Source organism: Haliaeetus albicilla, chromosome 6, assembly GCF_947461875.1.
Source record: "Haliaeetus albicilla chromosome 6, bHalAlb1.1, whole genome shotgun sequence".
Taxonomy (NCBI): domain Eukaryota; kingdom Metazoa; phylum Chordata; class Aves; order Accipitriformes; family Accipitridae; genus Haliaeetus; species Haliaeetus albicilla.
In genome coordinates this window covers 6,377,053-6,405,037 of record NC_091488.1, presented here as the reverse complement: position 1 = coordinate 6,405,037, position 27,985 = coordinate 6,377,053, and the positions used below count along the sequence as shown (strand labels likewise).

The following is a 27,985-nucleotide window of genomic DNA, read 5'->3' as shown; positions in this document are numbered from 1 at the left end:
GTAGTTTTCTTCTCTTATCCTTGCTTAAATATTTCTTGGGGTAAATAAACAAGTAATGGTTACCAAGAAGAAGGGGTAGACTAATTCATTATTCCTACAATGACTGGGAGAGAGGACGAATAAAAGAGAGAAAAGGCAATAAAAAAGCAAAATAAGAAAATACCTACTGGACAAAAGAAAAGAACTATACAGTGATGGATTAGTATCTGTTTCACCTATGTGCTTTGGGTCTCTTAAGGACAGGACAGAGGTGATCTTGTGACACCATTTAACTCTTCTGACATTTACAGTGGCAGCTTTTTAAACAAATAGCTTTACACAGCACAGCCCGAGACTGGGCTTTTCTGACTGTGGTCTGCAAAAGGGGTGAGGATGAATGAGAATATTTGGGAAGAGAATCATGGCTGAAGGTTTACACCTATTTTCTAGCATCTGTCAACCTGGAAATTGCTTTTAGAAAATTTATTCCTAATAATATAATTCTATTTCAAATACTTTAGTTTTATGTCTAATTGAAGATAAGAAAGGTATGGGAAGTACACTGAAGATAGGTAGTGTCTCTGATATAGCTGAAGAAGAGCTAGTTTTGTAGATGCATTTCTAAATGCACTTTACCTTCTCTGTGTCTAAAATGAACGCATACGGTGTTGTGGTAATTTAAGTGAAGACCATGTATAGCCTGCTTTGATAAAAGTGGACAAGTTTACTACAGTATTTTGAGGTCTTCTAAAGCGTATTTGTCATCTTTGATATTTACTTATTAATTCTGTACAGTATTCACTATCATCACTGGAAATCTATAGTATTTTAATAGAGAGAAGTTAAAAAATCCTGTCTTGCAGATGACAGAAATTTACAGAAAAGGTTTTTCTCTGCCATTTTTCATTATCTGTTACAAACTTCAGTGATCGAAATTCCATTCTCTGGTTTAAAAGTGAAACTCGACATCTTTACCTCATCACGTAGGAATGAAAACTTGCTGCAACTTGGACTAAGGCTGGTTTAGGATGCTGTCTTTAAATCATACGAAGTGGTTATAAGAATGTAGTCTTAACCACGCCACAGGCTTTTCTTACTGTTCTCTGTGTGGTTGAGATGGAAACAGGACCAACAGCCTTTGTTTAAATAATCATGGGCGACATAGCGCCCAGTCGTCTCTCATTTCAATTTTCTTTGGACAAAACTGAGCATTATACTAGTATAGTATTTTCTTCCTTATAATTTCCTAGCTATCTGGGAAACAAGGCAGCTAATTACCATCTTATTTTCTCTGATAGAGTATATCATAATTTATTAACATAATAAATTACATGGTGAGAAATTTGGTGTTAAAATTACTTGGCTATAATATTGAATTAAATAATAAGGGAAAAGACCTGCTGCAGAGTGATCTGGCCCTACGTGACAGTATCTTTTGAAGAGATGATGATCATCTCCTGTCTACAATTCAGGATGTCAGCATCACTCATGGGTTTTTTTCTGTTGTGTTTTTTTTTTGGGGGGGGGGGGGTGTTTGTTTGTTTGTTTTGTTTTGTTTTGGGTTTTTTTTATGCATCCGAGTATACTCCTAAAGGTGCAGAAGGAAGTAAACTGTATCCCAGCCAAAACCAGGACAATGTACAGTGTGAGTGCTGAATATCTATGTATATATATTTAATTAGTTTTCAAAACTGCTGGATTGACAGCAATGTCATTTTCATTATTAAAAAAAAAAAAAAAAAATCTATGTCTTGAGTTAACAAAATCAGCCTAAGTGACAAGCCCTATTATTCTGTATGATTGCATCTCTATAAATTTAGATTAAGGTTATTTTAAGAAACAAAAGATGGAAAATAATTAGGTAATGCCTTTTAACATTTCTGAAAGGTGTCAGTGTTTAAGCTTTGGGACCTTGCTCTTTGAAGCTGTTAGCATTCAACACTAATGTAGTACTTTAGTGGTGTTTTTAGAGTATTTTCTAAATTATCTCAAAAAACAGCTAACGTAGTTTGCATAAATATCTGGAAAGTTAGCATCACAAATCAACAGTCGATTTCAAAATGAGTTAGTCAATTTAGATATCAGTAGACTGTATTCTAACATATCTGTGCTTATTTAACATTAATTGGTTCCTTGGTGATCAGTCAGTAGAATTACACCTATTTTTATTCAAGACAGCCCTAAAGCTTCATGCTTAAACGCTGTCTAAGATTAGGGCACTTCTGTAGTCTTAATAAATCAGCCGTTAAATAAGTCAGCATTGACCAAAGTCTGTTCCTGGAAAGGCTGCCTTCCAGCAGATCATGTAGAAGCTTGTGCTGCCACTGTTTCTTCTCTATAGCTTGCCACTGTCTGAGAAACACAATTTTGAAATTCTATTTTGAGTAAAAAATCATTTGAAATTCCTTCCATTCTTTTGGGTATTTCCTGCAGTGCAGGCAAATTTGAGTACGTAATGCTGGTTTAATGGACTCAATAGAGACTGTCACAATTGGACATCATGATTACAAGGATATAGGACTGTGTAGAAGAGTTTAATCTTGTAAAGTGTCAACCAGATCCTTCCTTAAGTATCCTTTATAATGTCTGCATGTATTTTTTCAGCTATGAAAAATATTACAAGACAAATACAAGAAATGGTTAACAATTCTATGGATTTATCTATTCTTTAGTTAGCATATAAAAACTTTCCAGTTTTGTCCACTGGAAGGTTAACACATATAAATCAATTGCAAAAGTATTTTGCAGGTAAACCCTTCTAAAATTCTAAATAGCATTTTAAAATATCTGTTGAAAACCAGCCTAGGATGTAGATTTTGCAATATGTTCTGATGTCTTTCATTCCAAAATGTAACACGAGTACCTAAGTATTTGCTTATTTACTGATTTCTAATACTGAGAATGGCTATATCTTTTGACTCACTGGTTGTTGAAGGTTTATTCTTCCCCCCAAATGCTAGGGACTGTACATGGCCTGAGCAGTGTTTGTTAAATGGTTAGGAGTTACATCCTTTAATTTTTTTCATAATTCCTTTTATAACGTTACAAATACCCATTTAAAGTCACATGACAGAGACATACAGATTTCCTTTTACTTGTCAATTTTGAACTACTGCAGTTAAGACTGAGATATGCCATCTTTATCAGAAGTAATTAACATATATGCATAATTTATTTAAAACAAGAGACACTTTCTAAATCCCAGTAGTTCCAATTAGTCAATTATGCCATAATGCTACTAGATTTTGTTTTTCTTCAGGACATGGTAACACTGTAGCTGTAGCATAAGATACACAGCGCTCTGTTTTTTATTTTCTGAAAGAGCTGGCTTATATCACACACAGTATAGCGTATGAAAGTCTTATGTCCCAGTCTCATCACGGTTAAAATGATTTTTTTTTTCTCTTTGCTTAACAAATAGATACCGATGAAAGTTGTCAGTGTTAAAAGTTTATAGCAGAAGTGCTAAAATTTCCAATTTGCGCTAGTTGTGTTAGTCTCTTATTTGTGTGAATGCTAGCAGGACCTTAGTAAGGAGCAATGGGTAGGTTTTCAAATAAGCTCCAGCTAAGTTCAATATGCAGCAGTGCCTCAGCCTGAGGAGAGTCCATACCTGGAGGTAATGATCTAAGCCAGAATAGAACGAAAGCACTGTTAGGCAACTGAAAAAGGGATTGCCAAAGATGTTCGTTTTATGACTTGACCGAGTGTACCTGACATCTTGGAGGGCTCTAAAGGCATGAGGGTGTGCAGAACACAGACGATTGGCTGCAGCACTGAAATGCTTTGTCATAGTTTTTAAACTATATATTTATCTCCGGGGGGGGGGGAGAAAAAAAAGAAAAAAAAAAAAACAGTGTTACATTTATGAATACAACCAAAATAATGATGAATTACTCTGGGTTTAATGTTTAAAAATAAGTGTTATAGCATTTGTCTGTATCTTTCTTTTTTTTCCTCATCTAAATGTGAAAATAACACTCTCAAAGAAAAAAAAAAAAAAAAAGAAAAATTGGGGGTGGAATAAGTAGTCATCCAAGTCTTTGAGCCAAGCAACCACAGCTATCTATCCAATCCACCATACAGAGCTCATCAGAGTGTAGCATGACTATCTGAGTTTCTGGGAGATGTCCCAAAATTTAAGCCTAAAAGTACAGGGAACAGACTTTTCCTTATGGAGAAAACCTTTGCATTTCAATCAAGTTATGAAGGTCAAAAATAAGACAGCAGAAGCAAGTTCGCACTGGTTAATGCCTGTTGATTGATGGTTTTCAAAATCAAAGCCTGCAATTTTCTATTGCTATTCCTCGCACGTAAAATTTACTGCAGTGTTTTCTAATTAATGCTATTATTAAGAATAGTTTCATTCAAACTGGCTTTATTTCATTTTATGTATAGATAAAATAGATAGATTCATTTTATCATAGAATAAAACCCGTTAATGCAACATTTCTCAACCAGTAAGTAAGGTGTGCCTTAGCAGGGAAGAATTGTGAAGCCATAAAGCACACTCTGTGCAAGACCAGTGGTGAAAATAATCATGTGTATTTTTAAAGTTTCAGTTTTTATATAAGTTGCTGATGAAGTCAGATACAAGCATTAAACTACATGTTTTAAGTATTGCAATGTGCAGGCTTTTGTGGACTGCAATCATACATGAGTGGAAAAATCACATACATGAGAAAATATTTACATTCTTTCTTGAAGATATGGGTTTTTTAAAGAAAGTTTATTATTTTAAATAGATTTTTATGCTGCCAGGTGCCTTTTAAGGCCTTGCCTTCATGGAATTATGTAAGCATTTTATAAATTTTTAATCCTGTAGTGAGGATTTAGGTCTCTCTATACTTGAAAGAGATGCTTCTTTTTGTACTGAAAGATAACAACTTTGTGATTGACTAAGGCCATCCAATCTCATAATGAAAATTCCATGTTATTGGTATAATTTTGATCTACTTTCTACATATATATGCACTTACAGGCAAGATGTGCTAGCAATACTGAAGAGACAACACTTATTTTTCTGTTACCTGACATCACCACTCACAGCTGACGTAGGAAGGTGTGAATAAAAGCTTCTTTATATATAAATATGTTCTTGAAATTGGTTTTATTGATCTCTGACAGCATTTGATCATACTTTTGCATTCTTAATTCTTTATTTGCTGTATTGAAGCTAACCACGGGCTAGCAAATATCACGTAGTTTACAGTTTGCTCTAGAAAGCAACAAACTGTTCCAAAGTTTCTTGGACTCTTGGAGGCATGACTTTGGCCAGGAGGTTTCTGCTATCTGCTGCTTTTTTTTGTATGTCTAGCACACCTATGTTTATTCCTCAGATGCAACTGACTTTTTACATGCTTATATATCTTACAGCTGCTTGTAAAGAATACTTTCTCAAGCGTTAGTTCACTTCAGGAGGAGACACGTGGTTGTCTCTTTTTCCTGAACTTCTCAGCAGGATGCTGCTAGGACCAGTGTCATGGTACAGTAGCACCGACACGTGTGGCTTGCCACTTTACTCCTCCCAATTATTCACTTTGTGTGAAGTTATTAACTCAAAAGCACAGCGGAATAAGGTCGCTATGAGTTTGGAGGCCTAGAGCGGGAAGGGACCAAAAATGGAACAGTTGTGAAGGCCTAACGCAAAAAGGTTGGAGGCTTTCTGGGTTAAACTGTTGAAGAGCAGAAGTGGTGTTGGGGTTGTTCCCTCTGCAGAAAGAGGAAAGGAAATGGATATGCTGAGTTGGGTGAAATGTGCTTTAACACTGAGTTGTCCACTGCTAAAAGGCAATTAACAGCATTCTCCAGGGCTAGTTAGCTCTGATGCCACCAGGTAATCTGTTCTAGATGTGGGCAATAATCATCACAGATACTTCTTGGGAGGGATGTTTGATTTTTGTGGGCAAACCCTGTGTTATTCCTGTAGGGTTTTTTTGTTGGTTTTTTGTTTGTTTGTTTAGTTGGGGTTGGTTGGTTGGTTGGTTTTTTGCTTATTGGCCTTCTCTGTAAGGGCCAGTTCATGGATATATTTCTTGTCTTTGTGTTGCACCTGGTAGGATGTGGTAGCTATCAATAAAATCAGTTTCTCACATGTAAGTGGAGTCATGTTTATGGAAAGATCCTGTGCCTTAATTAAAAATATGTAATGATGGGGAAGAAAATCCAGTTTACTATTCTAAAGATGATAATGTTTGGTGAAAAGCAATGCATGAAATGTGAAGCCTTACCCAAAAGAAGGGTTTTTTTTCAGAGACTAGAAATAATTTGCACATCACTATATCACTGACAATCAAGTAAAAATACAAAATAAATTAATATCAATAAAAATGTATTTTGCAGAAATAACCATATAGGAAATGGCCACTTACACCAGCATTTCCTCATAATTCTTAACAGTTTATTTCAATTATGTATTAGTTTTAAATGTTATTTGGTTTTGAGTATTTTCAAGTAACTAATGTATTCTGCCACTGTGTCAGATTCAACTTACTCAAAACTATTCTTAAATGATTATCTAAAACTTTAATTCCCATTTTCTTATTTATTTTTAATCCTTACAAAAATGTTCACCTACCTTGCTGCTTATGAACCGTTTTGGCATTAGTAATGACATACATGTTTACTGAATGAATATTATTTTTAATGGTAGTGGTTACCAGCTGCTACAAATTCCTTTTTTTTTTTTTTTTTCCCCTCATTACAGTGTTAGTATATGATTCAGTTTCAGCTATGCATTTCTAGTAAAGTTGCCTGTCCAGAATATAGGGAAAGATTCTGCCTGTTGCATCTTCTCCAGTAAGGCGATTCCAGCAAACATAGGGACAAGCCAGAATTTTTTCCTTTTCTTTGCTGATTAAAATTGTCAGTTCTGGATATGCCTACCCTCCATTCCTTAGTGCAAGATGCCAACTTCTGCCTTGGCTTCTGTTATGCTACTGTCAATGAGGGAAAGGTAGAAGGAAAGAAACTCCTGTGACTTATTGAAAAACCCACTAAAGTCAAAGAAATTTAATCCCTGATTTCTAAAGTTGTATCAAATTTCCAACTCTTTCATTTAAATAGTATTCAGAAACTCATTAATTTGGATTGATACTCTTTTTTTTTAGAATAAGGTATTAAATAATGTTGCCAAATATGAGGGCAGGTTCTGGTAGGTCTCTACTTTCAAGTATCAATCTATTTATTTATTTATCTGGTTGTAGTACTTTACAGTTTAACTAACACTACAAACATTAATGGTTTGCTTGAACTAGAAAACTCCTGAGTCTTGTTTCCTGTAGAACTTTATGTGTAATCATCCAGCTGTGAGAAATATGAATGTAAAGTTTTCTGTGAAGGGGAGCATGAATATATGGTTGCATACATGTCATTAACATTGATGGGAGTTAAATATTACACGTATTTTGAGGGATTACTAAACCATATATGTCATATAAGCTTCAGTCCTGTCTTCAGATTTTAATTAATTTTGCCTTGAAGAGTCCTTTTATGAGTTCTTTGTGGCAGTGATTGAAAGATACCCAATTTTGGCAATACTATAAATAATTAAGCATGATATCCATGAAGTGCTCACACGTCAGATTTCCGCTCGACTTTTTTCTGGTTTCAGGAATTATTTAGAGCAAGAAGGCACAGATTTTATTTTATGTACACACATATACATGTATGTATACACATGTACATAGTTATTAGCCTAAATTTGTGTTGGAAAAAAAAATAGATTAATACAACTATAGAAACTAATTATATTTTGTGTGTCACTTTACGTATTCATGTGACCTCATTTTGAGTGAATAACCTTGCACACCTGGCATGCTCTTTTCATTACTGTGAACATAAATATTCTGTCTTCTCAGTCAAAAAGAAAAATACAATTATAGTTAACATGTTCCTCATGTGGATCTAAACTTCTTTGCTACAAGTAGAATTGTCACTGTGTGGTCTTGAGGATTGAAAATCTATTGCTGCATGCCTCAGTGGCCTGTTGAGAATCTCCCATTTTTTAATCAACTGGGACAGCTTTTTCTTTAGGTTTACTGGGGTAAAGTCTTATTTTTGCACATCATGTGATTCATGAAACATATAGGGGGCAAACACAATTTTTTTTAAGCAGTTTATTTTAAATAATAAAAATGATGGCAGTGATATGGTAATTGGAGAGGTTTCAGTGTTAGCAGATGTACTGAGAAAGTCATTTAGTGAGAAAAGTGTAAGCTAAGCAATTAAATTTGCATAAGAAGTGCAGCAGAATAACACAAGTCTACAGATAACTTCATGGGCTTTAGATGTGATATGCATACATCTTCTAGAGTGTGTATATGCATATTTTAAGATTCTAAAGAAAATTGAAGAACCAGATGACTCGGCCTGGTAACTGAAAGGAGAAACAGGTCATGAAAGGATGGACAGGGCAAATACGTAAACTAAAATGAGACACCTTGCTGAGGTAGTATGTGCAAGAGAGTGTTTATATTTGTTTTCTTCTACATGCTGTATAGTTAACTAATGATATTGTTTTCTTCAGGACCATTGATCCATTGTCTTTCACATACATGGCTCCAAAATCCGTGATTATCTGTATTAGGACTGAAGCATCTAAATAATACCATTTTTGAAAGAAAGTTTACCAGCAATTGCTTGTAAAAGTTCTTTGAGGTCCTCAATACGTAAAGTTTCTATTTTTGAGCAGACAGACATCAAGCACAATGGATCTTGGTCCCACACTACGAATCCTGTGTGATGTAACAAAACAAGTAAATAATAACTTATGCTTATGAAGTCACAAATACTTTCTATCTTTTAAATTTTGCCTTTTCTAATGGAGATGCATGTGATGTTGTGTTTGGAGTTTAGTTAAAAGAAGCAATCACAGTTCTCCCTGCTCCAAAGCACAATTTTGTTATTACTTTTTATCTATGATCCATAAACATATCAAGTCAGTACTGCAGAGAATTTATATAAACAATCACTATTTTGTCACCTTATATGTTAGTATCTTTCCAAATGCCATAGATCAACTATCTATTTTCTTGGAACCAAAACATTCTGGGATTTCTTTACATTGGTGTATGCATGTGCTTTCAGAATGGGGTGTTTTAGGTTTTAGTATAGTGTTGAAAGCGCTGAGTTGACCTATTTGTTTTGTGTTGCATGTTATTTAAGAAATTGTGTCCTTTACACAAGTCATTTTACTTGACACCTTGAAATTATTTTAGGCCTGGCATGCCTGGAATTTCTATAACAAAGGACAGATTCTTAAAGAGGTGTGATGATTTAAAATGAAAGGGCTAGCACTAAAATCTCAGTAACACCGTAATCTCAGAGTACTCTTGCATTTCCTATCTTCATTTCTTTGGAGAGTAGGAGAAGAAAAGTTTGTGCACTTTTGCATGGATTAATTTTAGTACCTGCCATTTCAAACAGCCTAGTGGAGCGTGAGTGATCTATGTCAGAACCCTCAAATATTTCCTGCATTTGTCCTTAGAAATTATTTTTAATTGTTTCTAAGTTGTGAACTGGAAATTGCATTAAGTTATAGGTTTGCATAGTGTTAAGAAACTAAAGGAAGCATTCTGTTGTATATCTATACTAGCAAACAGTTCCTGAAGATACAGCTTTTGTGGTGACTGAAACTATGACTGTGGAAACCACTCATGTGCCTTCTACATACCTGGCAGAGATCCTTCACCTTCTGCAAGCCTTGTCCGAAGTAGAAGAGCGTCTTAACTCACCGGTTCTGCAGGCTAAGGATTGTGAGGACCTCTTCAAACAAGAAGAGTGTCTCAAGGTAAGATGGAAAGCTTTTCTTGCAACGATTGGATTCTGTTATTTTTGGGGCTGCTTTGTATTGGCAGCCTGCGCTCATTCTGAGACATCTGTTTTATAAGTGCGCAGCCCCTCTGTCATGTATGCATATGTGGATGTTTATATATGAAGGCACATTGGTGCAAAATTTAGGAACGCTGTAGGGTTCATTTATTTTTGTCTGTTTCACCTGTATTTGGAAGACAAGAGCATTAGGGTATCTGCAAAGTCCATCCTTGAATGGGAGAGAAAGGATGGAGAGGGGCAGTTATATATTTAAAGTTGTGAATTTGTGGTTAAAGTTTTGGGGTTGTGTTTGTAATTTGAAGTAATTGCTAAGTAACCTTATCCACACGCAATCTTGGCAGCTTTATTTTAGTGTTTGATTTTAAAATATTTTTTATTAAAACAGCAACAAAACCAAGTAAAATTTAGCTGTTCCATTCCATGCTAGACCAAAAAATTCTTGAAGTCTGATTGGGGCTGTACTCTGTGCGATCGTTACAGTTTAATTAGCTAAAGAGAAAATATTGTCCAGTAGGTAGATAATGTAGTTAAGAAAAAGCTAATTCAGTATTGTTGATATGACTTTAAATATTACTGTCTGGTTTCTTCATCGCTTGCAACAGTGAAATCCTTTGAAAGTGGTGGAATTTTTCCAACACAGAATTGACGTAAAAAGAGAATAAGATTAAAGTTGTAAGCCTAAGTAGATGAATGAGTTATCACCTTTTGCAGAATAATGTTTGTGTGAGGAAAGCCTTGTAAAAAATCATGCTTAAGCACTGTATATAATTACAGCAATTTCAAATTGTCATCCAGCATGAAGAGAAGACCACACTTCTATTTTTCTGTGATTATTTTGGGGAAGGAAAGTTTTTAACAAAAGGAAACGTTAGCCTAAAAAGGCTGGAATTTGCCTAAGAAAGAAGCTCAGAGGGAGAATCAGGGCAGGGGTGCTGGCTGGGTGCTCTGAATTGTCCTCTGTAGGAGCCCATTTATCCGTTTCTGTAACAGAGGAAATGTAACAAAACCACATCCAAATGCTGTTGTTAGCTTCTGTAAAATCACATCTATTTATAATTCTTATACATGCATAGATCTTATACATTTTAGGCATCTGTATACACACACACATATATAGATATTCTTATTAGCTCTTGAAAAGTAGGGTGTTTTCAGTTTCCTAGCAAGGCAGTATAGTACGTGTAGTGAAGCATAACAGTGAAGTATTGGAGCAAAGGAAGCATGTAGCTGGTAATAGGACTGTGTGAAATAACGGTAGGCCGTTTACCACTTCTGATTTAGTACCAGTAGATGAAAGGGGTTCTGAGTATTGAAGCACACAACATGCCAATGTTATTGTCATTCTTCATTTTAAACAATTCCTTTTGATAGAATGACTCTTCTGCACAAAAAAAGTCATAGACCGTGTAAATCATGGCTAATGAGCTACCACTTGGTCCTTGTCTATGAACTTATGTTCATTACTAGATTGGATGGAAAAAACAGTGACCTATCTCAAGCAGTTTACTGGCAGTTGACTTCCTTTTAGTGCTTCTTAATGCTTTACATTTGGGCTATCTTGATCTGATTTATATCCATAACTAATCTGTTGTTCACCCACATATATTTGGTATTATTGGAGTTGACACCAACTTTAATAATATTGATTACTGAGGTTACAAGTAAGTACTGCCATAGGTTTAATTTAACTGAACTATTAAATTGTTACGAGATGCATTTGTGGGCACAGTTCCATCTTCCTCCCAAATAAATCTCTTAGAAGAGGCAAATGGATCTTGCACATTCGTGGGCTTTTGGAAGGGTACAGTTTTGATCTGAGCCTGCTTAATGAATATTTATTTCCAAGGAAAAGCATTCATCATTGTCATTATCTTGCAGTAAAAATAGAAAAGTAGTGCATAAATTGTTCAGCAGCTGGTTGGGAAAGGTTTGAAATTAAATTGTGGTTGATTTTTATCCCTGACAGATTTGCATGAATCAAATTACAGAACTGTCATGAATAGCTCTGTGTTTTAAAACTGAGTTTGTGATTTTTTTTTCACTCCCATTCAGAAAGAATCCATTCTAATGAATCCTTAAAAGGAAAAATAAGTTTATTTACAAGAATCTTTCAGTGGTAACTGCTTTGAACATTTTTCTCCAAAATAAATATGCACAGTAAGACTTAAACCTGATTGCTCATTATCCAATAGGATAAATATCAAATACAAATTAGAAATTGCTTTTATTAATTGTCATAGATAATTCTAGCACTGACTTTTTATATCAAAGGGATGTAAAATAGAAAAATATGAGTTTTTGCAGCAAAAATCTGATGGCTTCTAACGTTTAGTAAATTCTAATGGTTTTATGGGCACATTTAGTAAATCCACTGAAACCAACTCACAGGAATGTTGTTCTCTTCATTTTAAGCTTTAGGGAGTGGAAAAATCAGATAGAGAAAACAAGTCTTGTCTCTTTATCTCATAAAGTCACCAACTGCAATGTTTCCATTATCCTATTACAAGCTCTTTTAAGTATTAAGACACATAGTACCCCAGTTTTTCTTCATCACTGTACCTACAGTATTTAACAAAGGATTTAAATATTACAGTTCTGTCAAAGATGAAACTCCAATTGATTGTATGGAAAAACAGGGTTCATAAGTTGAAGGATTAGTAAATTTGGTTTAATTATATACTCTAAAAATAGGACAAGCACAAACATTGTACTTCTCTCTGCTATTGATGATGTTCATACTGATAGAGTTCATAATCTTTGAGCTGCCCAAGTAGAATTGGTTGGAATTGGTTGTCATTGTTACATGATCGAGTGTAGGGATAAAATTCTTCAGAATTTAGCTAATAATCCTTACTTGCAATGGATGTCCCAAATGCTTCCTGAAAGTTAAATGAATATACAAATTTGCATATGTTCAACTTACTCTGGTTTTAGAAAATCAAGTTTTATTGCTCATACTAAGCCAAAGGTTTCCTGTGTGGTGATTATCTCATGCAAGCTACTCGTCTTGTTCAAGCTTCAGATTATTTAGTGGAAGATGTATACACTGAAATAAATACATTTATTAACCAGAGAATTAAAACTAACATGTACTTCTGTTTGCTAACACATAGCAAAAATGAGCGTGCTAAAATGAAACAGTTGATCTGGAATTTAAGAAGTCTAATTTGCCTTTATAGCCATATGTGAGAAAGTGTTTAGTAGAATTTCATGTTAAGGATCACTGTCATAATCATGGCATAGTCGTGCCTGTTCCTTACTTACTTATATTAACTGTGAATTCAAAACTTATTTTCTGAGGCTACTTGCTTTATATAATTCATGCTACAAACCTGCAGTAGGGCCCATACATATTAGGAATTTCTTTTTATTATTATTTTTAATATTCTTAATTTTAGCAGGAATATTGTAGAATATGATTATACATTTAGGTGTAATATTTTTCAATGATGTAATAGTTTAAATATGGAAAGCCATCTGAGAAAGAGGTTTCTTATATATGTAACTTCTTGCATAATCACTCACAGGTCTTTCTAGTCCATCTTCTTGCGTGTTTCCAGTAGGGTCTTTATTTAGTTTGTTAAAAATTGGGTTGTTTGCCGTTATTTTTTAAATACAGATATCTTCATGCTCTGATTCCCGCCCCCCCCCCCCCCCCTTCTTTTTCCCTTTTTTTGGTAATTCTTCGTCTACTGGTAGATAGAGCACTTTTTTTGCATAGTTTTCTACTGTGTCTTATTCCAGGACACAGGGAATTTACTGTACGCATTACACATCCATGATTCCGGCAGCCAGAATCCCCTTTCAAAATGGTTTATTAAATGAATAATACCCATACCAGACAGATATTGTAACTCATAGTTCTATACAGACTTTAAAATTTGTAAGTAATTTGTGGAATTTTTCTAGCTATTCATGATTACTAGCAACTGTGCTGTTACTGGTTTTCATGTTAGTACAAAAAGCATGAAATATTGTAACAAATCTGCTAGATATATAATTATGAAGCATCATTCTACAAAAGTTTTAATTGCCACAAGCGTATTTTTAATTTTGCACATTGGAATACATATTTGGCATCTATTAAGTGGTTCTTATCAAGAAACATCACCTAACGTGACATTCAAAGTGGTTTTCTCCTGCAGCTCAGTAAAACCCAATTAACCATAACTTAGAACTGAGTGTAATCAAATGCACACTCCAAATAAATCTGTCAGTAACGCAGTGCTTGCTGGCTGATTTGTACACAAATAGCCAAGGAACTGAATTTTACAGAAAGTTGTCCTTCTCTGGCAGATAAAGACAACTTCCAGGTAGTGAAAATAAACTGGTGTTCAAGTCTCTAGCACTCAGATTTCTCTTTTCAAGAGCAATGAGATGGATCATTCCCCAAAGGCTTCTGTCGCTTCAGCTGCTAATGATTTTCTGTTATCCTTTTTTCTTAAAAATTAAAGCTTTGTGCCCTTCTGTTAACCATGTTACAAAATCTCCCAAGGCATTGTTGATAACTAGCTGCTTGAAGCTATTCTCTTCAACATGAAAGATAGATGGAGTATGTGTGTGAGATACATGGGTTTGTGCATAAACAAATATACATGATCTCTTTTTTTTTCTTGGCCATCAAGTTGTGGATTTCATTTATAGAAGGTCAGCTGTATTATCTTTCTTTGTCTGTAGCAGCTGTGCTCTAAACAAAAGCAAAAGTCTGACATATAAATCAGAAATTATATGCCTGTTCGTAGGCCACTAATTCTAAACATTTAGGGATATGCCCGTTATCAATTCTGAAGTGCATAAATGTATTTCAGCTATTTTTAATATTTAGAAATTTGATCTACTTGGTTAAAAAACCATACAATTCCAATATAGGTAGGCACATATATTACTTTTCATTTGATTAAATAAACATGTCAAACACAGTAAGCGCCTTCTTGGGTGGATGAGATGAGCTGATATGAAGACCTACTGAAAAGAAGGCGACTTAACTTGAGTGCTTAAGTGTGTCCTGGCAGCTTTTAACATTTCAATTACCTTTTCTCCTCTTCTTTAAATATGCAAAATTTTAGTCATGGATGAGGTTTTGTGAAGATGCTGCCTCCTTTATGTTCAAGAGATATAATTGTGAAAGATTTGGAAACATTTAATGTTTTTTATCCCCTGATATTTCTTATGTTCAGATTAATAACATTGAACACCTTAATTATCCATAGCCTGAGTGTGTAAAACCAGGATTTGGGTGGACCTGATTAAGGAACGCTGAGTGTGAGACATTATGCTGGGAAAGTCAAATGAGGTTTGTTGAGTAATAACACAGACCCAGCCAGCTTTCACTCTAAATGACAGATTGCTGACAAGGGAGGAAATGTTCCTTATTGTGAATCATCCCAGAGACAAGACGTCTGCCATTCTCTTTTTATTTATAAGTATTTCCTTTAGTCTGCTAAATGTAAGTCACATTTCTCAGGACCTATGGATTCAAATTACTGGTCATAAGGGGCTTTATGGAACGTTCTTTTATCTTTTTGTCCTTTTTTTTGGCAAAGAATAACATATTATAGTATTTGCAGCCCTAGAGATTTAGGAACCCAGAGTATTTTTTTCTTTAGTTTTCTGTGGGGTTTTTTTGTATGCAGTTAATTCAGAGCATTGCTGTCACATTTTCATAAGGAACTTGATTCTTATATTTTACAAAATAGTAAATACAGTGTAATAACTTTAATAATTTAATGAACTTTAATAATTTAATTAATAACTTTATAAAATGGCAACCACATTTTGTCACTTAGAGGCATTCAGATTTTGTCTTAAGTGCTTGTTGTTTCTAAAATATTTCTCAAGTAATTTGGAGGAGAAAATTATTTGGATAATTATCATTATCTCCCTGTCACTTCATATTAGTAGTACTGATAATATACCAGTACACTCTGTTATACCCATTGTTTTAAAATACTGATTTTATTTGATTTTTATATCAAATTCATTACAATAGAATTGTAGAACATGTTATCTAGACATAAGATGTTGTGGATGATGTGTTTAAAAAAAAAAAAAATTAAAATCCATTAGTAGAATCGGAAGAATTCATAAATGCTGAATAGAAAGGAATTGCTAAGTATAGTTTACATAGATATTTTAAAAGTTTCTTTATTAAGAAAAATGAGGACTTGCAGAGTTAGAAGTCAAATCAACAGAGACAGAAGGCACCTATTGGAATACAGAACTTAAAGGGAGGAGAGAGAGAAGGCCTCCCTGCTCAGGGACTGGGAAGAGCTTCAGTTTAGTTCAGACTGTCCATGAAGTCTGTCCAGTTTATAATAGCTTTCTACGACTAAAAGCTTCTGCCTAGTAGCTACACACATGTCTGCAGCAACTTTATTGTATACCAAATTTTATACATGGAAGAAGGTTGCTAGTAGGGTGACACTTAAAAACCTGCATGACAGCTAGTATTGTTTGAGGTAGCTATTAAATGTTTGGGTAGAGTGTGCAGTACATTGGAACAAATTGAAAATGACAATTTAGTTTGATTAAAACCAGGAAAAAGGAATGAACATCCAAAAAAATTTCAGCAGTGCTAAACAATGGAGCAGAGCAATGATAGGAAAATGGTGGCAGGCAGGTAAAATATAAGGCATAGTGAAAGGAATAAGTTCAATTACACCTGACACTTAAGAGTCTTGGATAGTTCAGTGCATTGTGGACTGAATTATACCTCCAAAATATTTTCTCAGTCTTCATTTTTTATCCAGAAAGCAGCTGGTGTTCTGTAGCAAGAGTTAAAAAATTATATTCAGAATTGAACGCTTTCTCAGCAAGTAGTACAGCTTTGCTGTGTATATTATGTTTCATTTTGAAAGACTATTAAATATTTTTAAAGTATACAAAATAATTCGAAAACATTCAGAGAAGGGCAAAATAAAGGTCAGCGCCGTGTAAATGAGACCTAAAGGAGAAGAGACTAAATTGGTGAGATTTTTGGAGAGGTAAGAATAATTGGTATCATGACAAAGAAGGTCATTCGTCAAAATTTTTTTATAACAACACTGACACAAGTGGATATTTGTTTAAATTAAGAGTGACTCATTGTTTATGAAAGGAAATAGATTTCGGATTACTTGGTATCTATTTTTCATTCTGAATTGTTACTGAAGCTGTGTGATATTCCGTATAGGAAACCCCAAATGTTTAAAACTATGGTATATTTGAATCAACAGGGCTGAAATTTCCTTTGCTGAATGTCTGTCTTACATTTCTTTTGTTTCATCTGTATAGATTTCAAGAAACTTGTTTATTCCATTCTAGGAAACGTGGATAGGGAAAAAAACACCGTTGATTTCCAAGTTTAACCAAAACCCGTCAAGAGACACACTTCTTTTTTTTTAACTGTCGTTTCCCAGGGATGTGAAATTTGACACAGTGTAATTTTTGTACCAGGTTTCTGCTTTTTGCCATCCCAGTGAAATTAATGGCCAATTTTGACGCTCCATCTGCCAGATCATTGTTTTCATATTGGCTATTAAACATTTTCTCCCTGCAGCTCCTAGCAGTGACCACATTATACACACATGAGAGTCTCAGAACTTCAGCATGGTCCCCCTGGGATCATAGGGCTCAGGCTTTTTTCCTGGTGATTCCTTCGGGGAATGGTTTCTGAGTGGGGAAGTAAAGGGGAACGAAAGGACAGGAAATGTAAATACTAACATGCAAAACTTTTGAATTTTTGTCTTTTCCACATTTTGAGTACGTGGAATTCTAAGCTTTTGGTTTTCTTTCAAATACTTATTTTGAACATCATTTTTAGTTAGCCAGATAACATACATAAACTCTAAGGTGTATAACATGAAATACATTTCTTGGTCCATGACTTAAATTCCTATGTCAGAGAAATAATGTTTCTAGATACTTAATAGTAAATCATAAATATCTTGCTGTCTAAATATCACGTTATGTTCAGAACACTATCAGAACTCATGACAGAAGACAATTAATCCAAACAAAATAAAATAATTCAGATTTTCTAGAATTTCATTACTTTGGTAATAGCAATAATGTGGAAAAATCTGCTGTCACTATAAACCCTTAATTTTTTATTTATTGGTAATTTATGTCTTATGGTATTTAAAAAATTGGCGGCTTATTTCTTACTTCTCTTGAGTAGTACCTGTTGAAGCTGTTTCCACATCTTCCTTAGCGTATTAAGGTTAAAACCAACATTTTCTGGCCTTTTAATAATAATTTTCAGACTTAAAATATATTTTTTCTTACCTAATTCTACAGTGTATTTTACTGAATAATATAGTTATGCAAATTCAAAGTCCATTTCTGTTTCTTACATTACTTTGTTCAAAAAGCATATAATTTAACAGATTTAGAGTTGGAAAGTTTTCCCAAAGATCATGTGTTGGAATAATGAATAGAAATGTGAGGTAGCAGATTCCTCAAGCCACCCTCTCTTCTTTACAATTTGATTGACTTTGTGCATCTGGCTTAATTCCTGCTTGCTTTCAATCTACTTGCTAAATTCTAAGCATAGCACTATTCATTTTATGATTGACTTAGCTCAAGAATTGTAGAATGTTTAAAGTTAAAATAATTAATACATATATTAATTAAAATGTGTAGAATATTTTAAAAATGAATTCCATCAAAGAATTGAGGGCCCCCCCCCAAAAAAAATTTAACAAAGTGAACTGGAGCTGTGATTTTTAATTTTGTATTGAGTATTATATGCTCATTATTTCTGACAAAGAACTATTAGAAAGGAGTATACACCCTCATCTTCTGTTCAGTAATACTAGTAAACCTTAAAGATGAAAAATAAAATCTTGTGAGGTTTTCATAAGTAAAACTACCCTTTAAACTACATTTAAATTGTTATAATTTGTGATTACTACACTCCTCAAATAGTTTCCTTTTTATGATATAAGATCATAAAGGTCTTTTTAAAATGTACTGTTTGAAATTTTATTGCCTTTAAAATATTGCAAAGAAAAGCAACAAACTAGTATAAAAAGGACCCTTTTTTTTCTAGCTGTAAAAGATACTATCACAAGAATGTTCTCTGGACTTCAGCTTATATAGTTGAAATTATTCCAATGAGCAGAAGTTTGCAGGACTGGACCTTTATTTCATCCTTTTTGTAATGTGTTGGCATATAAATGAGATGCTTGTCCTTCGAATTAAGTGAGCAGAAGGACACTGAACAAGCAAAGTTATCCTTTTTTTATAGTTGTAGTTAAAATAGATGAAAACATGTTTTTTCATACTTTTTTTTTTTCCAAAATTGAATCGACTAGCTGTATTTTTGTCTCTGGCTGAAACTAATAAAAGACAATTCTACTTTTCATTTGTATTAGCTATAGACACAAGCTGTATATCTGAGATATAATTTTTAGTGGAGATGCAAGGAAGGCAAAACAATGTGATGGAATATTGTGCTTGTCAATGCTTAGTACAGCTTTTATTTTCTTTAATAACTCCATTGGATAGCATATGTGTAGACTGGAATTCTCTTGCACCTAAATAACTACAGCATTCTTATTCCTAACCACCCATGGGAAATTAAAACACAGATGTTCAGTGCTGACTTCCCATGTCTATCTGAATCCATGTGAGAGAATGGATGAGGGACTCTTGGGATAGATTCATTTGCCATGACAGGATTGGCAGCAGATCGAGGAAGAGTCCACTCACGCTAATGGTCTTTTTTTATTCTATTTCTGGTACATTATAACCTCCAAAACCTTTCCTGTATTACTTCAAATTTGATGCCTGCTCTTCACAAATGAAGGAAAGGCAAATCTGATTTTTTTTATGCATGGTGAAATAGAACCATTAGATTTTAGCTACAGGCTTTAACCAGACTGTGACAGAGTGTTAGAGGGCAGTCTTAATTTTCTGTTTTTGTTTGGCTTTCTACCACTCATTATTTTTCTGCTTACTGTAAAATAACACAACATCCTTTGATCACTGCCTCCTTTCAAAACTGCTGGTAGTGTGAAAGACCTTCTCACACACAATTTGTGCTTCTCGTAATTCTGTCAAATCTGCATTCTCCCTTATCTCTGGAACAAAGTTGCTGCAGAGTTGTGTGCAGCAACTGAAGAACATTTTTGTGTTGAACGAGACTAAGAGCCTTTGGTCTCTTGGTCTGGTAAGTTCTTACCTACAAGTTCTCAGTATTCATTCTGAGGCTTATGTATTTCAGAAGAAATAAGGGACGGAAACACAGTAGAAGAGTTACAGGTAGTGGTATTGGAAATTTAGGGAGTTTGGCAAAATGATTGGAGAAAGGTTGCCCACAGAAATTGTGGGTACCCCATCATTGGAAGTGTTCAAGGTCAGGCTGGATGGGACTTTGGGCAACTTGATCTAGTAAAAAATGTCTCTGCCTATGGCAGGGGCATGGACTAGATGGTCTTTGAAGGTGCCTTCCAACCCATCCCAGGAAACGTTCAAGGTCAGGTTGGACGGGGCTCTGAGCAACCTGATCTAGTTGAAGATGGCCCTGCTTGTTGCAGGGGGGTTGGACTAGATGACTTTTAAAGGTCCCTTCCAACCCAAACCATTCTGTGATTCTATGGTAAGAGCTGAATATGGCTGTAGATTTTTATGTGGAGAATATTCCTTTCTCTGTGCAGCAGTTTCAGCGAGACACATGCACGCCTGTATTAAGAATTCATTAAAAAGCAGGAATGGTAAGAAATGGCTAAATATTATGACAGTGAATGGAGTAGGAAGACATTTATTTTTACACTGCTGTTTGAATATATCTGTCTCAAGAATTATCTGAGGCTTTTAGTTGCTCAGTGGTATATCAGATCCTTTGTCTTGGTACAAATTTTTTTGTGAGCTTTGTCTGCATCATCCAAATTATTGTTTCGAATGCACAAAATCTCATAGTTGTTAACCTTTTGTTAGAGAAAGGAAGAAAATCTTAACTTTAAAAACTTTAGGGAGAAAAAGTCTAACTTTAGACTAAAACCAAAATGATGCAGTCATCAATCCAAAACATTTGAATTCTTTCATGCCTGGCTGCATTTTATTCAGGCAGCAAGAGGTATATTGTGAAGTTCAGCATTGTAAGGAACCACAGCCATAGCTTTTCAAAAGAATGGACTTCGTTGAGGAAAGGATTTTTGTTTGGCTAAGGATATCAGCAATTGTGATACACTCTTCCTTTATGTTGATGTCTTGACTAGTCTCAAGAGAGAGAATTTTCCTTCCAAACACAAATACCACAGAGAGAAAAATAAAATCCCCATAACAGCACAAATGTCTTGTCGAACTGAGGCTGGAAGAGGCTACAAGAAATAGTAATGAAAATTTAAAGAATTAATGATTAAGTGCATTTCAGAAACATTTGTTTTGCTTGTGTTTCCTCTTTGGTAGTGCTCCATATAATGTATGTTACCAGGACTGTAAAGAAATGACACATGTGTAATAGTTGCATAAAAGGCATTTTTTTCCTCCAAAACCTGCCTTTATTTCTCTGGTTTTGATACTCATAATGAGGAGCTGAAAGGTAAGCTTATGTAACTCACAGGTTTTAGTTGTTTCAAAAAATATTTGTGTCATGTTTCTGATAAAGAACAAGGAAATCACAGAAGTACCAAATTATGCCTGTTTGGATGGCAGACTGAAACGTGACAGGAAGTCCTCTGCTTGAGGATTTAATTGCATCAGTCTTGTTTCACAAGGAGGAAGTCTCTGCTATTTTTTGTTACATTTAATGCTTTTATCCTGAAGTCAGTATGACTTCAGTTTATGACAGTTTATGACAATATTTTTCTTCAACATTGCGTTTTCTAACAAATTCAGTCATTCAAATAATCTTAAAGGATTTAGTAGAAAGAGAGAGGTTGAACACTGCCTAGTTCACAGAATAGAAATAGCATATTTATATATTGCTTTATAGAGCAAAAATAAAACCTGTATAATTCAGTCATGGAACTGAATGGATTGATAAATGGATAATTAATGGTAATTGACAACATATGTAGCTTTAAGTGCTTTCACATTTTAAAGATGTTAAAGGTCCAGAGTAAATTCAGGTTTTCTTCCTTTTGGTCTTCCAGCACATGGCATTGTGCAGTTAGGTAGGTGCACTGTGAAGTATTTTGTCTTTCTCTGAAACAACAAAGAACTGACTAGTTGAAGAATGGTAAATGTTGGGTTGTGAATATCCAGCAAAAGACAAAGCCAGTGATACCTGATAAACTATTTTTTTCTTGCTGTTACTTTGTTATGTTTAATACCTGCTGAAACAAATATAAAAGAAGCACTAACAGCAAAATAAAGAACACTTAAACATAAGTCTGTAAAATGGGACTTTGTTCTGCTTTCTTAAGAAGAAATGGGGTTAAAACAGCTGTTATCTTGGCATAGAGGAATTAATGAGTGCCTGAAGTCAATAGCGGTTTGCTTCCCCTCCAGCCATCACCTTTCTCAGATATAGTTTATTAAGTCTTCAAAGAAAGGATGGGCATTCAGTTGTTACTACCTGGTTATTGTAAAACTGTTATTATTGTCAAAGCTATTGTTTAATTAGGACTTTCATCTTTTTTTTTATAAACAATTTTTTTAAATTATTTATAAATACAATGTTTTGTATTTCTTTTCAAAAATCTTGATATTACAGAGCATTAAAGATAGCCTGGGGAGACTGCTGGGTCATATAGACATTATTCACAACAAGAAGATACCGGCTTTGCAAAGTGCTACACCAAGAGAAGCAGCAAATATACAAGAAAAGCTGACTCAGCTTAATTTCCAGTGGGAGAAAATTAACAAGATGTACCGGGACCGACAGGCGTAAGTAACTTTAAAAAATTGCTATTTCTGAGGGCATCCGTTGGTATTTGGCCTACTGTTGGTGATTGTTTCCTAGTCTTCTTTTTGTGGAAATATATTTTTAAGTTGCAAATGATACTTTCTTGTAACTAAGCATAGAATATTTATAGGCAATTTTAATTTAATTTATGAGCGTTTTTGTAAAATTGAAAATATTTTGACCAACTATCACTTGCATTGGACCAAAATCTGGCATGATATTGCATACATATTCCTATGTCATTATAAATGACATACCTTTAGCCTGAGATAGTATTAGGCATTTACTCTTTAGTACCTGTACTATTGATTTAAAAATTTGAATCTGTGATGGGTGCATCAGAGTAAAATCCCTTTTAGTTGCAGAGGATTTACTAGTTCAAGGAGAAGTTCTCACTTTATGTCGAAGGAGCACAGCTAGAATTGCTAGCAGCTCTAAATCCAGTGTCATCTTTTTATAAGTCTGCATATTAGACATTATACAGCAAGGCAGGACGATCAAGAGAAGTATAGAAAGGCATTAAAATGATAATAAATAAAGCTGTGATCTCCTACAGTATCATATAATACTTATTATTTTTCTCCTGGTATATTATTTCTGGTGTTTGTAATCCGGGAATCGTATTACGATACAAAATACAGCCAAACCTGTTTTATTAATTCAAGCATGGCTCATGTTAGTAACACAACAGAGACTAGCAATCCAGTAATTTATTTACACTCTGTAGTAGATATCTTTAAAATTTTTGGCATTGTGCAATAAAATACCTATACTTGCCCTTGTTTGTTTTTTTTTTTTTAATTAGATAATATATCAGATGTTACTGGTAGTGATAGAGAATTTTTTATAATTTATGGGATATACTTTTTTTCCAGTATGAGTAATTTAAGAGTTAACAAATAAGTTTGCCTTAAATAAAAAGACATTATTTCAAGCTTTTATTGAATTACCACAGAAAAGTCCTTGACGATTCTTCTAAGAATGTAAACCATTAATCTGATAATGAAAATCATTATATATTTGACTAGTTCCATTCATTGAAATTGTCCATTCATAGGAATTTTACAAAATTCGCTCTTCAGACAATGCTGAAAACTTGACGTTAAAAGTTTCATTTGATATTCTACCCCAAAAGACAATAGAATGACATTTGCTAGGATATCACTTTTAACACTACACGTGTTTAGAAATATCCCTTATCTCAGAAACTGTTCTTAAAACCCTTATAATTGTTCTGAAAAAAAGATAATGTCCAAATAATTGTTATGTTGTATAGTAGGAAGAGATAAGAATCTAAACATGTAAGCAGTGACTAGAAGAAAAAAATACTTCCTGTGGGTTTAGGCTGCACTGATTTTGTCCTACAATCCAAGCCTTGGTAACTTTTGTGTTTTCTTTGTTTAGAAATATTTGTCAACAACTGTCACTTTTCAGGTTTGTACAGACATATTATTTCCACTGTCAGCCAGTCACTAGCTTTGATTTTAAGTTGCTGGAGAGAGTAAAGTTTAAAAAAAATAATAATCAGAGAGAATCATAGTAAAAAATATAATTCTCTAATCTTCATGTCATCTCTGCTTTGTCTCAACATTTAAAGTGTAAGAAACAGAGACAGATCTATAATCTGGTAAGGTTTCCAGATTCTCCCATGCACAGTACTTTATTTAAAAATAGTAAGCCTGGCTCTGGTGTGGTGAGAAAGATTCTTCTGTTTGTCATGATGCCAGGTACAGAAATGAAGGATAAATTAGAATCAGAGACTAGAGCCAAGCTGCACATTCAGATAATAAAAAGTGGGGATATTTGGTGTTGCACTTTTCCCAGAGACTGGCTTTGCCCATACTCTTACTGGTGCAGTAGACCAAGCTCTGAGAAACCTTTGGAATCTCCCCATATACTTTTTTTACCACTGGTGCACAGCAAGGAGAGCGATTTACAGTAGCTGAAAGCTTTAACCACCAGCACCGCCACTCAGCTATTGCTTATTTAGACTGTAACGATATTTAGCCAGCAGCAGAAAGTATTCTGAGGTGAAATGAATGAATGTTTGTGAAGTATTTTGAGGTCATCAGATAAAGGCATAGAGAAGTGTAAAGTATGCTTACACTCCAGCTGGTGTTTGCCTGGGGGAGTCATCCTCTTTTTTAGTATGAGGGACAGCAACTCAAGGTGATGATAAGCTTGACTGCTGTCTGGATTGCACGCCTTTCTTTTTCTTTTAAATCTTTTGTTTGTGGTGTCAGTCTCACTGTGTCACTGTTGCAGTGGTTTTGTTTGAACTCTGAGATGATCCCTATAGCTTCTGCCATTTTGTGAGGTGCGTTTGGACCGCACACGAATGCTGGGGAGGAGATGAAGGAAGACAATATGGCCTTTAGCATATTGCTTCTAGCAGTTTGTGTCTGTAAGGGGTGAAAGTATCAGTGTAAGTCTGCCCTTGAGACAGGGATGAAGCTGTGTTTATGAGATATGCTATTGATGATGATGTTTTAGGACAGTTTTGGAATTATCATTGGAGCTCTGTCTTGCTTTCAAGGGAGTGTGTCTAAGTGAATGTGAGTTTTCCATGTTTGAAAGGTTACAGAAGCAAATATACTATATTATGTTCATTTCTGAATATTTGGTTTAGGAAATCAAAGGGTTGTAATAATGCATGAATTATTATTTAAGTAAATGCAAAGTCAGCTATCACCATTATAGATGGAAGAACAAAAAAACTTTCCTTACCCCTGTAGTTACTAGCAGAGAGCTTACTCTAAATCTCATAGAAATCAATAGAAACATTCATGCTGAATTCTTTTGTGTGAAATAGATTTCCTGGAAGTCCTGATTCATATCTAGATACTTTGTAATTAACTTTATAGTGAGTCCCTTTTAATTAGAAATCAAAATAGATTTTTCAGTTTGTTTTACAGCAGAGCACATGCCAGTTTGACAGAAATTCATTGTGATGATAAATACTCAGATAACTTTACAAGTCCAGTTCTTCTGCAGTATTTGAAAACCTCGTTTCCCATTGTCGCTTTAGCATGTTTCCTGTATTTGAATAAGTGTTCATACTGTACTTACTGAAAGATAACATGCAATATTTCCCTGAAAAAGTATAAGCAAAAATGCTCTGATCATCCTAGTGTACTCTTTCAGTTGTATTTGAAACCTAGGATGAATGCAAATTTTTAGTCTTTTCACAAACTTATTGAAACACTGGTCTTCAACTGATTTTTTTAAGTAAAGCCTAGATCTAGCATGGTTCTTTGACAGGAGTTTCTCTTCTGTACAAATTCATTTCAGAACATGGTAATTGATTGTGTTTCCAACAGATACATGGGGGTGATGCCATCTTATACCAAGTGACATTTGTTTCTTTGGTTTTAGTTTTCTGAGTGCACAGCAAACTCCAGGAAACAGCAGCAGTGGCGTGATTTGTCTTTTGTGAGCTAAGGAGTAATTTATGATTTCATTTATAATTTCAACCTTTGCCATCATGATAGTAAATTTCTATGTTACCTTTTCCAGTAGTCATTCCAATAGTCACATTAAGATAATACAATCTGAATTTTGTAAGGTAGAGTTATGTTACAGTGCCAGTAAGAGTAACCATTCAGATGCCATAGTCGTCGTACCAGGATTTAACAATAGTCTCCCTTCTTTGCAGCAGCCTTAGATACTGGTTTTTTTATATTAATTGTGACTATTTAGGAAATGACACTAACACCGGGTCCCTGTAGATCTTCAATGAGAACACATAATATTTGGAAAAAAATTAACTATTATTCAATAGATAATAGAAAAATAGATTTTTAAATGATGGTCTTGAATAACTATTTATCTTATCAACTTACCACTTGTGGAAGACCTTGCTTCTCTTGTCAGGATATTGTCTTCCCAGGTTATTTATGCCTCAGTCTTCTTTCTGTGAACAACATGTATTCCCTAAAAGTATTCCTTTCTAACAGTGCCAGAAGTCATTGAATCAATAAAGTGCAACAAACTTTTCCAGAATAGACCAATACTACATTAATTTTAGATATTTCTAAAGCAATTACAGATCACTCACAGACAATGTAAGAAAAAAAAAAATTAAGCACAAGGCAGAAAAAATAGAAAAATACTAAAAAGAATCTCATTTAAAAGCAACATACTTAAATTTAACAATATTGTAGACCTTGAACATTTTTGAAACTGTTTCTTGATCATGAGTTAAAATTCTAATGGATCCCTCATATTAATTTCAAGCAACTAATTTTTGCCTTTTTCATGTCTTATTTAAGAATTATCTTCCATGGCATACAGTGTAGACTAGATGAATGCTCTTCTAATTAATCTGAAATCTACTAAAAAATTCAATGTTGTGAGAGAATGTGGGAAAGTTGGTACCAGATATCTTTACAAAGTGTTTCTTGCTAATTCTGAAAAGAGGAAAAAAGTGATATGCCAGTCTTCTCTCAGAAAGAACCGAAATCCATAATAATGGTGCCAAAACAGATTGATGGCTTTTATAAAAGTCACAAACAACTAACTATTTTTATAGTAACAAGAGCAAACCATAAAGAACTAGTTAATAGGCTTATACTAAGAATGATTTTCATTTTTGGACAGCAGTACACTGCCAACTATTTCTGAGTAGTCTTAAATTAGTTGTTGATTAGCTTGATAAGGCCTAATGAGAAAGGTGTATTATACCTAAAGAATTGGCAGAGAAATAATATTTTGTGGTCATATTTCTAATACCACATAGTAGCAGATGTTGTAATGCCTTACTGATATATTCTGTCGAGTTGAGAAATAATCTGATGCATGGATCAAGATATTAGGGAAAAAGAAATGTGAGACATTATTTTTTCAAATTTAAGTAACCTGCGTATGTCCTATATAGCTGCAGAACCAGCCACCGGTAGGCCGTGAGGACTTGCCTGTCTATGGTATCTGAATCACATTCAGCCTCTGTGCTTTGCTCGCTTAAATAAAAATGTATAGATATGATACTAAGACATCTGGATTCAGCCCAAGTCACATATTCAGAGTATAGTTCTCTTTTCAGAATATGAGATATCATCTTGGAGTAATACCTATAAGCAACTGATGAGTGCAAAGCCAGGTAGTATTAAAATACCAAGGAAATCTACTTGCTTGAATATAGATTTCTAGAAACATTTAGATGCCTGAAGACATCTTGCATGGCCTCAACCTCTTACTTCAGAGGGGTACAACTCTCTCATTCATCCTGTGCCAATCTTGTATGGATTTCTCATTAACTTTCCACTATAAAACTATGTTTCGGACTGAATCCCGCTGTGACTGTCCATTATACAACTATTTAACCTTGCAAAGCATCCAACC

The 27,985-nt window shown here is 34.3% G+C and overlaps 1 protein-coding gene across 21 annotated transcripts in view; it reads left to right on the top strand.

The window, feature by feature from the left end:
• DMD (dystrophin) overlaps positions 1–27,985 on the top strand; it is a 1,308,223-nt gene that overhangs the window by 635,911 nt on the left and 644,327 nt on the right. For all 21 annotated transcript variants that reach the window (XM_069784897.1, XM_069784898.1, XM_069784912.1 and 18 more), the window contains 2 exons: positions 9,575–9,769; positions 22,454–22,626. In XM_069784897.1, coding sequence (XP_069640998.1) covers positions 9,575–9,769; positions 22,454–22,626 — 368 coding nt within the window. The remainder of the gene's footprint in view (positions 1–9,574; positions 9,770–22,453; positions 22,627–27,985) is intronic.